This window comes from Prinia subflava, chromosome 8, assembly GCF_021018805.1.
Source record: "Prinia subflava isolate CZ2003 ecotype Zambia chromosome 8, Cam_Psub_1.2, whole genome shotgun sequence".
Lineage (NCBI taxonomy): Eukaryota > Metazoa > Chordata > Aves > Passeriformes > Cisticolidae > Prinia > Prinia subflava.
This window is the reverse complement of record NC_086254.1, coordinates 8,204,229-8,218,188: the sequence shown is the minus strand read 5'-3', so window position 1 is coordinate 8,218,188 and position 13,960 is coordinate 8,204,229. Positions and strand designations below refer to the sequence as shown.

The following is a 13,960-nucleotide window of genomic DNA, read 5'->3' as shown; positions in this document are numbered from 1 at the left end:
GAGCGGGGTCAGCACCGAGATCTGTCCTCCACACGTACCAGGCACCTTTTCTCTGCATCAGCCTGCACCTGCTGAGCCAAAGAGAGTTCAAATTCACCCCCTTCCAGCTTCAAAACCCATCGAAATGTTGCCATTTCAGCCCTAAAGACTCTTCCCCCTCCCAGAGCATGGCAAGGGGCTCGGAGCCGTTGCGATGCCTCTGTGTGTGCTGCTCCTCCCCAGGCACTGGCTGGCCGTGGAGTACATCTGGGTGCTGGTCCCCTACATGACCTATGACATCTATGTCATGTACCTCTGCCACTGGCACAAGAGCCAGGAGAAAGGCATCCTGGAGAAGAAGCACTCGCTGGCCAGCGTGTGGAGCTTCCTCCTGCAGGAGCGGCTGATGGTGACCCACCACCTCTTCATCCTCATCGTGCTCACCCCCATCACCCAGGTAAGGGCTGCTGCAAGAGTCCAGGAGCCCCTGGACACGCTGGGTGTTGGCTCCTGGCTACCTTTCTGCAGGGCCCTGTGCTCAGTGCTGGCTTTCCTTACAGCACTTCAGGGGAGAGCTGGGGGACTTCTTTGTGGGCTGCATCTTCACAGCAGAGCTGAGCACGCCTTTTGTATCACTGGGCAAAATCCTCATGCAGGTAGGTGAGGAGGGACGGGGTTTGGGGCTGGGAAGCCCACAGCAGTTTGTCACCTTTCCCTGCCCCAGGCCCCATCAGCCCCTCTCCAGGCAGTGCCTGAGCTGGGGGGTGTCTCAGAGAGGGGCAGCCCCACAGCCCAAATCTCCCTTGCAGTACTGCCTTCCTCCCAGTGTCCCAATCTCTTTCCCCCAGTAACGAGCACGCCCAGTGTCATCCCAGGACTGGGGGCTGTGCCATGGGCTGGTGCTGGAATCCCAGCGCTGGGGGCTGTGCCATGGGCTGGTGCTGGAATCCCAGCACTGGGGGCTGTGCCATGGGCTGGTGCTGGAATCCCAGCACTGGGGGCTGTGCCATGGGCTGGTGCTGGAATCCCAGCACTGGGGGCTGTGCCATGGGCTGGTGCTGCCCTCTCCTGCCTGTTCCTCCCCTGCTCCACGTTCATTACCACCCCTGCCCTCCTCCATCCCACCCCACCCCACCCTCCCACTCCCCTTCCTCCAGCCCCCCTCGTTCTCATCTCCTTGCTCCCAGCACCGCCAGTGCCCCGGAGCGCTGCTCACCCTGCATTCACCTCCTTCCTCCCCCAGCTCAAAATGCAGGACACGCTCCTGCACAAGGTGAACGGGATCCTCATCCTGGTGACCTTCTTCCTGTGCCGCATCCTCCTCTTCCCCTTCATGTACGCGGCCTACGGCCGCCAGGTGGGGATCCCGCTGTACCTGGTGCCGTTCCGCATCCCCCTGCACTGCAACATCGCCAACGCCTCCCTCATCGCCCCCCAGCTCTACTGGTTCCGCCTCATCTGCCGCAAGGCCGCCCGGCTCTACGGCGGCTCTCCCGCCCACCGGAGCAGATAACGGAGCTGATAAGGGGAGCTGGCACAGGGGCAGCCCCCGGCCCTTCCCCGGGGGCCGGCGCAGCGGTTCCGCCGGAGCTGGAAGCGCCGTGCCTGGCAGCGCCCGCCGGGGCTAGCGCGGCTCTTTCCTCCCACGCCGCTCCGGTGCCTCGTGTCCTCCCACCGCGGTGGGAGCCAGCCTGGAAGCACGACATTCCTGCCGGGCCTGGGCTCTGCGGCGTCGCCGAACTGAGGGTTACACGAGAGGGGTTTGCTCGCTCCGGCCCCCCCGGCGCGGCTCCCGCGGTGACACCGGACACCGGAGCCTGCGGCCGGCGCGGGGATGGGGAGCCTGTGCCGGACCTGCCGCAGCCCCAGCCAGGCCTGGAGCTGCAGCACAGCTCTGCAGAGCCGTTCCTGCCCTTTACTGACTTCAGCTCTACACTACAGCCCATGCTCACCTCACCTCCTGCTGCTGCTGGGCTCAGGCTCCGCTCAACCCGCCGGTGCTTTTCTCTACGAGTGTCTGACGGTCCTGCGGGCACTGCTGTGCTCCGTGCAGGGCTGGAGGGCACAAGCTCATGGCACGACAGGGGAACGGTTCTGCTGTCCCAGGGCAGGCTGGCACAGGAACCTGCCAAGTCCTTCTCACCAACACACAGGGCACTATGCACAGCCCTTCCTTGGCAGGGGTGCAATTTTCCCCTCCCCTAAGCACAGCTACTTTTATCTGGCCTGCATCCCCTCAGCAGGTATTTAAAACCATCTGGCACACCCTGCTCTGCTCTGCCCTCCAGCTGGCACCACCACGCCCCGGAAACACCTGTACAGTCGATCCCTCCAGCCCCATGCCACCCTCCATGAGGCTGCCAGGGACGGACCTGGGGCTGCACAGAAGGAACCAGCAACCCCAGGGCAGGATGCTGAGCTGGTCCTTCACCAGTTCAGCCCATTTCCTCTTTCAGCCACAGCAAAATGGGTACAGGCTCCCCACAGGAGCTCTGCGGGTGCAATCAGACCACAGTTGAATTCATTCCCTGCAGCCAGCATCAGCCTGGGCAGCCACCTCCTCCTGCAGTTTCCTGTGCCTGCTCCAGGGCAGGGAACTGCACTGGCACAGCCCCCATGCCCAGAGACCTGTGACCACTCTGTGCCTTTCATTCTGTCTGAAACCAGCAGCCAGGCTCTGGGAAACCTGGATCTTTTGGGTGTTGGATCTCATCCCAACCACGGCTGCTGTTCTGGGTAGAGTGTAAGAAAACAAAAAGGGCCTCTTCTGACCTGGGGTTGTTGTTGGAGAGACGCTGCAGTCACAGTAACCACCGAGAGCAGCTGATGTTACAAACCGCTTGCAACTCGTTACAGATGTTGTATCTCACTGTTTTCATTGCGAATAACGTGCCTTATGTAAGGACAAAAAAAAACCCAGCCAATGAGGCACCTCATTTTGCACTAACACTGCCCTATTTACTATCAGGAGACCAATAAAGATTTCCTCTCTGAGTCACACCACTGGCTGGCTCCTCCACGTGCCATTCATTGCTGGGTGGGGGTGTTACACGTGGGCTTACTGCTGCACCCCCAGCCCCGGGCAGGAGCAGGAGCAGCACACACGGATTTCCAAAGGCTCCTGCCTGTCCTGAACTCACCCAACTCGCTCCCCAGCCTCCAACTTGCTTCCCAGCCTCTGGCAGCACGTGGCAAAACCAGCAATTCTCCCGGGACTAGGAGCGGGCCGGTGGCAAAGCAGCCAGAGGGGAGCGATTTCCTTGACGCTGGAGGCTGCTGTGTAAATCCAGAGAGCCAGCAGGAAAAGGCTGCAGCCACAGGACTGGCAGCTTGGCTCAGCAACAGCTGTGCCCAGCTATTCCAATGGAAAACCAAAGTGGCTCCTCCTACCCATCTTCACACAGCTACTCCCAGAAGAAAACCGCGGGGAGAGGGGACAAATTCCAAAAAGAAGGGTTTATTACAGATCTCACAAGGTCCGGATCAGCTCTCTGCGCGTGCTCCCAGCTTGCTGAGCTTCTGCAGGAGGGTGCAGCGCAGCTCCTCACGCCCCACGCTGCCCGCCACGGCCTGCAGGAAGTGCCCCTCGTTGGCCCTGCGCAGCGCGGCGCAGGGGGACGCGTCGGCGCCGCTGCACGCCTCGTACTGCGACAGCACCTCCAGCGCCAGCACCAGCAGCGGCTCCCCGCAGCCCCCGGCAGGCAGCATTGCAGCCACGTGCAGCAGGTGGCAGAAGAGCTGGATGCAGACGAAGGACGCCTCCTGCGCGCGGGGCTGCGGCGCGGCGCCCGCCGCAGCCTTGAGGGAGGCCAGCAGGTCGGTGAGGCTGGCGCAGTACAGCTGCACCACGTGCAGCCAGGCCTCGGGGGGCAGCCAGCCCAAGCAGCTGGAGCTGCAGAGGAGCTGGAAGCCCCGCAGGAAGAGCACGGAGAGCTGCAGGTGGCAGGCGAAGGGGCGCAGGTTGAGCAGGGGCATGTGCTGCACGTACTCCAGCGTGTAGGGCACGTGCAGCACCTGCCTCTGCAGCAGCTGCTCCAGCACGGACGCCAGCCTCTTCCACTCGCCGTGGCTGCACCAAGGCAGCACCTGGATGAGGGCCACCAGGAAGCCTTTGCTGAAGAGGTTCACCTCCTCGGGGCTGTCCACGTTGAGGGAGAGCAGTGCCAGCATGGTGTCCCTGAGCGCTGGGGACACGCAGCAGCACTCCATCCACGCCAGCAGCCCGCTGCCCGGCCCGTAGGCTGCCCGCGACTGCGAGGTCCACTCGTCCTCAGGCAGCCTGCAGATCTCGAACAGCGTCGCTGGGACCTCGTTCTTGAAGTGGTCCCCAAAAAGCTTCTTCAGACGGAGCCCCACGGTCCAGTCCAGTGCGGCCACCTTCCTGTGGAGCCAGGCCAGAGACTGCACCCACAGCTCCGAGGAGGGGACGGTCTCCGGTCCCACCAGCTCGCACAGCTGGCAGAGGATGTCCAGAATCAGGTCTTTGGTCTCCAGGGAAGGGAAGAGCTGCTCCCTAGGCTGATGCCAGTACCTGGTGTAACCATCCAGAAGTTTGCAGAGGCTGAGAAGAAGTGGGAATGGGTGGCAGGATTTGATCCAGTGCTCTTCTGAACAGGACGGTACTCCCAAAACCTTACTGAGGATCTGCAGGCTCAGCTCAATCCCAGGGGAGTCTGACTTCAAATAGGGAAGGACAAAGGCTTTGGTCACTTCTGCAGGTGACACAAGCGGGGTGGCTGAGCCTGGCTGCATGAGAAAGGCCAGGAACTGAAGGAACTGCTCCTCCTCCCTCGCCGTGGAAAGCCTCCCCCACACTGCCTCCTCCAGACACCTCACCACCAGGCTGCGTGGCCTGCCTGGGTCCTCGTGGCTCTCCAGGAAGTTCAGGGCTGGGAAGGAGCAGAGGATTTGGGCGAGGAACTGGTGTGCTCCCAGGTTGACCACAGCAAGGTGACAAACCTGCTTCACTGTGGCCTCTGGGGACAGCAGCATCAGCCTGGCCACAGCAGCCACAGCCCTGCTCAGGCCCTCATCAGACACACTCCTTGTGATCTGGTTCAAAGTCACATTCAGGTCCTCCTGGAACCCCTCCCTGACAACCTGCACATTCTGGGACAGACCTGGGCCACCCCAGGATGCCAGGACACCTGAGATCACTTCGTTTTTGTCACTTAATGGAAGCTCAGTGTAACACTCCACGATGGCTTTGGTCACCTGCATCTGCAGCTCTCGGGCCTCCTTGTCATGGTGGGACGTGGCAAAGCTCACCAGCGTCTCCAGCAGTTTCAAAATGAGCTCAGGGCTCTGGAACAGAGCTTTGTTTTTCACCAGGCACTCGACCCAGGCCTTTGAAAAAGCCCAGGACTTTTCAGATGCAAACACAGAGCACGTGTCCACGTGTCGGTCCAGCCTTTGTGCAATGATTGCCATGGCAACTGAAGACACAAGGCTGGGGTCCAAATCCTTCTGGACAGCGCTGGTGTCCCTGAGAAAGTCCTTGGAGAGCTGTGCCAGCTCTAACACCACCCTTGTCTCGCTCTCCCCCAGGTCTCCTGTCTCCAGGAGAAGATCCAGGTTCTTCCCAAGGGTGGTCAGAGCGTCCAGGAGCCGGTAGCTCTCAAAGCAGAGCTCCTCAGATCCCCTCAGAGCATCCTGCAGCTCCTCTCCCCACGCCTGCAACAAGCTGCAGAGCAAGTCCAAGCCACCAGCGAGCTCCTCACGAGAGGGTCTGGTCACGGGCAGGAGGCTCAGGCTCCTCTCTGCCTCCCTCACCCTCTCTGCCAGCCCGCAGGGGTGGTCCTGGCTGTCAGGGTCACTGCCCCACAGGCTGACCATGGCACTGAGCTTGGCCAGGTGCTCTGTGATGGGCAGGGGGCCGTGCCCTGGCCCCAGCCCTGCGGACAGGCACAGCAGCTCGGCCAGGTTGGCCAGGGCGTAGCACCTCAGGCGGGGCTGGGTGACGCTGCCTCGGATCTGCTTTAACCCCTCCAGCAGCACCGCCGGCAGCCCGGGGGCGGCTGGGGCCTCCCCAGGGTCACCCTTGAACCTCTTGGGGGGCTGCACGCCATCCTCCAGGGAGGGCTCAGCCCCGCGCTGACGGACGAGGGCGCCGAACGCAGACACCGTGGCATCCTCCTGCCCCTCCCTGTGCTTCATCACCTCCCACCACACGTCCAAGAAGAACCTGATGTCCGACGGGGACGTCTCGCTGGAGATGTACTCCACCAAGTGCTCCAGCTGTCCCCGGCACACGTCCGCGGGCAGCGCCAGCAGCAGCTGCACCAAGAGCCGCGGCGCGCCCAGCGCCTTCACCAGCTCGAAGAGCGCCGTGTGGCTGACATCGGGCAGCATCGCGCCCACCGAGAAGAACCCGTCGTCCTTCCAGCCGCACTCCAGCGCCGCGGCGGGCGGGGCGGGCAGCAGGATCTTGGCCCACACGATGGCCACGGCCTCCTTCTTCCACAGGCCCCGCGGCGAGGGGCAGCGCTCGTCGATCTCGCGCAGCGCGTCGGTGATGGGCACCCCCGCGCGGGGCCAGTCGGCTTTGCGCAGCTCCCGCAGCGGCCGCGGCTGCAGCAGGCGGGCGGCCAGCAGGAAGCCGCCGTGCAGGATCGCCGTCTCCTCGCCCACGGCCCACGGCCCCGCCGGGCAGCCCGGCGCCATCGCGGCCCCCAGCTCCGCCGGCTCCATGGCGGCGGCGGCGCCGCGCGCTGACGTCACGCCGCCGGCGCGCTGACGTCACGCCGCCGGCCGCGCGGCCCCGCCCGCAGCGCCCCCTGGCGGCGCGGAGGTCTGCTGAAATAATCAATTAGCTAACTAATTAATTAATTAATTAATTGCCGTGCTCCGATAGCAACATGTTTAATTTGACAAACAGGATTCAAAACCGCCATTACAACTGAAATTAAACGCTCAGGAAAAATCGCAGTGAGGAATTTCTCGTGTTTCAACTCACAAGTGCTGACACTGCCCATCTTCTCCATGAAACTCATTTCAGTTTTATGAGGAAAACCTGATTTAAGGTATTTTATTTCAGGTTTTCATCAAGAAAATTACAATTCAGGCAGAATACTTGGCACGAGAAATGCCAGGAATGACTCCCTGTATTCCCAGCTTCTATTCCACCAGCAAAAGCAGAGTGACTTCATTCCAACGGAATAAACCTTGTTATTTCCAAAGGCAGCTCCTCATTAAAAGCTAATTGCAAAACTTAATTCAGGCTGCCCCCTGGCACCTCAGCAGACAGAAACCCCAAAGCACAGCCTGGAATGTGGAAATCTCTTGGAGAAGGGGTGGAAATCACCCCATCAACACCAGGATCCCAGTGAGAAATACACCATGGGCTTCTCAAGTGAACACTTCACCTTGAAAATTGGGGAGGCACCTTGGAATGAAAACAAGGACTGGAGTGTTCACACGGTTTGCCAAGATCATTTCTTTGTTCCCATTAAAGGGATGCACTCCCTGCTCCAGCTCCCCACTGCAGAGGGGGAGTAGCCACAGGCACCTCAAAATCTCCTCTCCAGCCTGCAAATAAAGGACAGCTAAAGCAAACTAATTAATCATAAAATAATATAGCTATTCAACTTTTTTTCAAATATAACAACACAGAAAAGTGCAGTTTTCCTGCCTGATGAGCCCTGCTTTTGAAGCCAAGGGCTCAGCTGCTCCTTTGCTGCACAGCCCCATTTTTTGGGAAGGAGGAGCTGTGATCTGCAGGAAGGGAGAGAGCAGCAGGCCAGAGCCATCACCTTAAATCAACCCAAAAAACCACCACGGGACATCCCAGAACCCTCTGATTGGCAAGGCAGGGCTTTAACCAGGATTGGAGCTCTCCTGGAAGGACTCCAAGGCACAGAGGAGCAGCCCAGTCCATTCCTCCAGCTAAGCTGAAACCTTCTTCCTGTTGTGCTCAGCAAACCACTTGTCACTGTTGTCTGCAGCCATGGCCTGCACAAAGACAAAGTGTGGACGTGGTCAGAACAGGAGGAAAACTCTCTGGAGGGATAAATAAATCTTTTATCCACTGGAGAACTGACATTGGAAACCAGTGTTCTCTGCCACAGCAAATAATGTGACCGTGCCTCAAGAGCAAGGCTGGAAAACTCCACCCAGGGCACTAAGTGAGCTTTAAAAACCGATTTATTTCCCTTACCAAGCCTGGGTAACTTGCTGCTAGGAAAAAACTCCACGTGGAATGCAAACTGGATTTTATAGGTATCTCTAATCAGGAAGAAAATCAATGTGCAGCCACTTACATCATCCAACAGCTTGTCACCATTGGGGTCCACCTGGGACAGCTCTCTGAACGCCTCATCCCCCACAAAACAGATTTCATGGCCATCCTGCAAGGGAGCAGCTCAGATATAACCATGGCAAGGAGAAATCCACACCCAGCTCAATCACTGCTCCCAGTTTTACTCACAGGATCAGCCAGAATCACCACCTGCACTGTGGCTTTGCCAGGCGTGTCCAGGCTGACCAGAGGTATCAGGATTTTCTGACCCTCCTTCTTCATCAGGGCTTCAATGCTTGGCAGCTGAAAAGAGGAAACAAACTGGAATTTTGAAGGAGAGACAAACTGTCTGCTCAGGGTTATGTTGTTAACAGTACAAAGGGCTTACACCCAGCTGTGGGGTAAGGAAAGGGGTGAGGGAGCTGTTACCTGTTCCTTGGGGCAGGAGAAGGCGATGCGGCCGAACGCTGTCCCGTGATCCACTGCCCCTCCCACAGCCTGCAGCTCCAGCTTGCACTGCAACAGGGAAATACAGGGAAAAATCCCAGCCTGGGACACTCCTCTCCAGGCTGCAGCTTTTCCTCCAGGATGGGGGTGACTCCAAAATCCCCCATCCATGCATTTCCCAACAGCCAGAATCACCAGAGCAAACCACAGCTTTGCTTTTTGGTTTTTTTTTCAAAAAACACAGCTGAGTGTATACAGCTTCAATTAAAACACTCATAATTGAAGGCACAGTTGCTTTAATTAAGAACTTTTTGCCTTTTCAGATTCTGTTCTCAGGGAATGAGAGGTTTTTATGGTGAGGTTTCCAAGGACTGACCTGGTCATCAGCGTAGCCCAGCAAAGCCTTTTGTTTCTCCTCATCCTTCTCATATATTTTCATCCCAAGCAAACCAGACCAGTAGTTCACAGACTTCTGCAGGTCTGAGACACCCAGGGTTACCTTCCACACGGGATCTTGAGGATTGCAACAATTTCAAATTAGCTACAAACATATTACAGGTTTCAATACAGCTTTGCATTCTTGAGAAGCAACAGAGAAATGATAAAAAAAGTGTTCTGCTTTATAAAATGCCATCAAAATAACCCCACTGGTAAATCCCTGCTGAACACCAGTAAGGGTAAAAATATTTCACCTTGCTTGAGCTGCTCCTTGTCTTCCAGGTAGAACTTGTATCCTCCTGGGGCTTCAGCTTCAAAGACACCAGAGGTGACTTCTTTGAGGGGCCACTCCATCTTCTTGGCGTTGCTCACAGCCTGTCTGGACACCAGAGTGATGCCCTGGAGAGGACACAACAAAATCCTGGGGTGGATGCAGAGACACCACCTGTTTTCACACAGGAAACACGAGATCTCCATCTGCTGCCAGCCACTAAATCCCACAAGAACGATTAATAATAAATATAAGAGGGTTTTCCTGCAGCAAGCCCTTCCCAGCTCAGCTCTCCATGTTGGATCTGGTAGCAAATAACAGCTGTCCTACACACAGAGCAGAGGCAGAGCTCCAGAAATGTTTCCTGGATCTGAAGTGAGCACAAAGCTTCTCTGGTTTCTGCTCTTCCAACTCAGAGACAGCCACAAAAGCAACACTGAGGTGTTTAAGGCACCAAACAGCATTAAAAAAAAGCAGCTGGTACAACCCATGTGACAAACCAGCTTCTAATTATTAAAGTAAATCATCTTATCACCAGAAGGTTTGGCTGCTGGGAGTGGAACTCACCAGGAAGTCGTTGCCCAGGCGATATTCTCCAATGCCATAATTGTAAGTCAGCTCTGCCACGAAGTGATTGTCCTCTGGTCCATAGCCCACCATGGTCTTGCTCCATTTGCCATCATAAGGGCTGGAATATCCATATTGTCCATATTTTAATGTTATTACTATTAAAAGTAGCCACCAAGAACTGAAAGTGCTCGTGTTTCAAGGAGGAATTGCATTTCTAGAGTGAAATCATGGCAGATTTGACCCCGGACTGTCATTCACGGCCATATGATAAAAGCAATTCTACCTCATTAACAGCTCGTGCTTTAAGAGCACAGGCTGCTCATTAGCTGCAATTACATAATCACTTCCTTATTGCTAAGTAGGAGAGGGCACCAAACTGCAAGATTCCTTCCATTTCAGAAACAAATGTGCTCCTATTTCTTCTTTCTTCCATCCCTTTTTCTTTACAAAAGCCTTTGGGGCTACCAGGAGGGATTTTTAACTCAAGAACCTTGAGAGTGCCACGCCTACATAAACCATCAGTGGAACTGAATGTAGTTCCTGGTAAGCTTAGAAATAATTCAATACAGTTAGGTATCAATCTATAGGTGTGGGATTTATGTTCAGTATAAGCACCACGCCTGCACAGAAAGGGGGCCCGTAGGTTCCAAGGGAAGCAGGTTAATTAATGAAAGCCCACACCAGCCTTGCTGTACCGCCAGCCAGCAGCGGGCACGGCACTCACCCATTGCAGGTGGCCTTGCAGCCCTCCTCGAACTCCTCGTGCCGCAGCACCTGGGGAAGCACACGGAGCAAAATCACCTCCTTCCAGCCCGGAGCGCCTTCCCCGGGCCCGGCGGAGCGTGTGGGGACTGGGCCAGGAAGATGTGGCTGCATCCCCAACCCCATCTCCATCTCCATCCCAATTCCCATCCCAATCCCCAGCCCCATTTCCCCATTCTCCACTCCCTATGCCCCCATCCCCGCTTCCCCATTCTCCTTTCCCTATTCCCCATGCCCCCATCCCCATTTCCCTATTCTCCCAGCCCCACTCCCAATTCCCATTTCCCCATTTCCCCATTTTCCCATTCCCATTCCTCATTTCCCCATCCCCGTTCCCCGGGCCGCGCTCCGGGCACACGGAGGCCTCAGAGCCGCCCTTCCCCGGCAGCCCCTCACTCTCATGCCCAGCAGCCCCCGGCAGCCCCGGCAGCCTCTCACCCTCACCCTCACGCCCAGCAGCTCCCGGTAGAACCGCGCGGTGCGGGCCCGGCAGCCCCTCACCCTCATGCCCAGCAGCTCCCGGTGGCCCCGGTAGCCCCGTTAGCCGCTCACCCTCACGCCCAGCAGCCCCCGGTAGCCCCGTTAGCCGCTCACCCTCATGCCCAGCAGCTCCCGGTAGCCCCGTTAGCCGCTCACCCTCATGCCCAGCAGCTCCCGGTAGCCCCGTTAGCCGCTCACCCTCATGCCCAGCAGCTCCCGGTAGAACCGCGCCGTGCGGGCCCGGTCTCCCACTTTGAACACGAAGTGCAGCGCCCTGCGGGCGGCCATGGCGGCGGCGGCGGTGACGTCACGCGGCGCGGCGGTGACGTCAGGGCGCGATGGCGGCGCTGGGCCGGGCATGGCGGGCGCTGCTGCGGCCCCGGCGGGACGCGGGCGGGCGGCGCGGGGTGCGGGCGCTGCGCCGGAGCCCCGTGAGGGTGCTGCAGCCGCAGAGCCCCCGGGAGCGCCCGCAGAGCCCCGCCGAGCGCCCGCCGCCCGCCGTGGAGCGCAGCGCGGCCGCGCCGGGGCTGTGGTACGAGAAGGCGGCGCCCGGGGACCGCAGGCTGGGGTGAGCGCGGGGAGCGGGCCCGGCCGTGCCGCCCCTCAGGAGCCTCGCTGGAACGGGAGGGGAATCCCGCCCTTGGGAGGAAGGGGGGAGAGTGACGCGCTGCCAGGCTGAAGGTACCGGGAGGGCTTCGTGGAACGGGGAATGGTTGGGTTGGAAGGGAGCTTCAGGCCCGTCCCGTTCCACCCCCTGCCTTCCGCCGGGCCAGGCTGCTCCGAGCATCGTCCAGCCTGGCCTTGGACACTGCCAGGGATCCAGGGGCAGCCACAGCTGCTCTGGGCAACCTTCCTCACAGGGAAGAATTCCTTCCCAATATCCCATCTAATCCTGCCCTCTGGCAGTTTACAGCCATTCCCCTTTGTCCTGGTACTCCAGGCTCTTGTCTAAGTCCTTCACCAGCTCTCTTTGAGGTACTGAAAGGTGCTCTAAGGTCATTCCTGGGAGCCTTTCTCCTAGGACAGGTGCTCCATCCCTCAGAAGCTCTCAGGGGCTGGCAGAGATCAGACTGAAGGTGTTGTGAGCATCACAGCCACATTCTCTGAACGATTTCTCTGCAGAAAAGTGGTGACTCTGGCCAAGTCGAAGAAGTTTCGGGATAATCACGGGAAGGTTCTGCTGGAGGGGCACAGGCTGATCAAGGATGCACTGGAGGCAGGAGCTGTGCCACAGACACTTTTCTTCAGCACCGTGGGGCACCTGAAGCTGCTGCCTGAGGCAGAGATAAAACGAGCCACCTTGGTTAAGGTGAAATTTGAAGACATTAAGACCTGGTCTGACCTTGTAGCTCCTCAGGGGCTTTTAGGTAAGTTGCCTCTGAAACAGTTGCAACACTGCCCAAAGGGAAACTTTTCATACTTAAAATAATGACTCTTAATAATCTTTCATTAGACATAGCACTGCTGGGAAATAAGTTTTCCTTGCCAAGTGACAAACTCTGCTGAAACTTCCTTTAGGTGGTGCTTTTCCCAACACTTCCTCCAGCACATCTTTAGAGAGATCTGGGCCAATTCTCTCAGAGCAGTCCTCTCCTTGGGGTGGGTCAGTCATAAACCTGTCACTCTTCATTTCCTCAGGCATCTTTTCCAAGCCTGACCCTGCCAAGATGTCCTACCCTGCAGCTCAGCTCGCCAGCTCCCTGCCACTGCTGCTCATCTGCGACAACATCCGAGATCCAGGGAACCTGGGCACTATTCTGAGATCTGCAGCAGGGGCAGGCTGTGAGAAAGTGCTGCTCACCAAGGGTAAGAGAAAAGCTTGAGTAGCCTGGGGGTAAGGCAGGGAACGAGGTGCTTGAAGATGTTCCCCAGTTTGTAAGGAGTGGCTGGCATGGTTCACTGTGGCTGCTGAATCCCACCTTTGTGGGAATCCCCGCGCTGTCACTGCTTCTCCCTGTTCCTCCGCAGGCTGTGTGGATCCGTGGGAGCCCAAGGTGCTCCGGGCAGGCATGGGGGCTCATTTCCGTGTGCCCATCGTCGCCAGCCTGGACTGGGAGTGTGTCCCCACCAACCTCCCTGCCGGCACCCAGGTCTGCGTGGCCGACAACGACCCCGCTGCTCCGGCCGGGAACGCGTCCGTGCCCAGAGGGGCTGGCAGGGCTGGCTCTGCTGCTGTGAAACCCAGCCCCAAGGCAGCTCCTGAGCACGAGGATGAGGAGGGAGCAGCAGGAGCCCCAGAGGTGGCTGCACAGCGTTACTACGAGGACTGGGCGCGGGCTCCAGTGGCCGTGGTGATCGGAGGGGAGACCCATGGCCTGAGTCCGGCGGCGCTCCGGCTGGCAGCCAGCACGGGGGGCAAGAGACTGGTGATTCCCGTGGTGCCAGGCGTGGACAGCTTGAACTCTGCTATTGCTGCTGGCATCGTGCTGTTTGAGGGCAGGAGGCAGCTGCTGTGCAGGCACAAGCAGCAGGATGACAGGCAGAAGTTGCCTGTGCCAGGCTGAACTGCTGCGGTTTGGGTGCTGAAGGAGCACCTCTTGCTGTGGGTCCCTTGAGAGTTAAATAAAAGAGCAGCTCGGGCTGTTTGGTTTGTAGTAAATGAGTATTTAAGGCTGGAGAGTGCTGGGATGAGTGTGTGGCTCCCAGTGGATGTGATGGCCACACGGTGATGCTAGAGAGAAGGGAAGGATGATCACAGCCGGGTAGCAGCCCTGGCCTCACCTCAGCTGGTTCCCCCCTGCTCCAGCCCTTTCATCCAGCAGATCCATGGAGATCCC

General features: G+C 58.3%; 4 protein-coding genes across 6 annotated transcripts; 2 read left to right on the top strand and 2 right to left on the bottom strand.

The window, feature by feature from the left end:
• The first annotated feature begins 265 nt into the window (after positions 1-265).
• TLCD3A (TLC domain containing 3A) lies at positions 266-1,492 on the top strand. The gene is made up of 3 exons (XM_063404818.1): positions 266-436; positions 540-635; positions 1,223-1,492. Exons 1-3 carry the CDS (start codon positions 266-268, stop codon positions 1,490-1,492), a joined length of 537 nt encoding a protein of 178 aa, XP_063260888.1.
• A 1,928-nt stretch (positions 1,493-3,420) lies between these two features.
• On the bottom strand, positions 3,421-6,702 carry GEMIN4 (gem nuclear organelle associated protein 4). The gene has a single exon (XM_063402779.1). The coding sequence runs from the start codon at positions 6,667-6,669 to the stop codon at positions 3,463-3,465; it is 3,207 nt and encodes a 1,068-aa protein (XP_063258849.1). The 5' UTR covers positions 6,670-6,702; the 3' UTR covers positions 3,421-3,462.
• An 835-nt stretch (positions 6,703-7,537) lies between these two features.
• On the bottom strand, positions 7,538-11,543 carry GLOD4 (glyoxalase domain containing 4). 2 transcript variants are annotated; one of them, XM_063402785.1, is made up of 9 exons: positions 11,382-11,543; positions 10,666-10,715; positions 9,939-10,059; positions 9,355-9,499; positions 9,039-9,175; positions 8,645-8,731; positions 8,405-8,518; positions 8,238-8,324; positions 7,538-7,929 (listed from the first exon to the last, which is right to left on the bottom strand). In XM_063402785.1, the coding sequence occupies exons 1-9, from the start codon at positions 11,541-11,543 to the stop codon at positions 7,864-7,866; spliced, it is 969 nt and encodes a 322-aa protein (XP_063258855.1). In that variant the 3' UTR covers positions 7,538-7,863. The 2 variants fall into 2 exon arrangements, with proteins under 2 accessions (XP_063258855.1, XP_063258856.1); XM_063402786.1 differs by lacking the exon at positions 11,382-11,543 and adding an exon at positions 11,205-11,230.
• MRM3 (mitochondrial rRNA methyltransferase 3) lies at positions 11,522-13,782 on the top strand. 2 transcript variants are annotated; one of them, XM_063402782.1, is made up of 4 exons: positions 11,522-11,751; positions 12,306-12,550; positions 12,822-12,989; positions 13,152-13,782. In XM_063402782.1, exons 1-4 carry the CDS (start codon positions 11,522-11,524, stop codon positions 13,685-13,687), a joined length of 1,179 nt encoding a protein of 392 aa, XP_063258852.1. In that variant the 3' UTR covers positions 13,688-13,782. The 2 variants fall into 2 exon arrangements, with proteins under 2 accessions (XP_063258852.1, XP_063258854.1); XM_063402784.1 differs by having other exon boundaries at positions 11,724-11,864.
• The last annotated feature ends 178 nt before the right edge of the window (positions 13,783-13,960 follow it).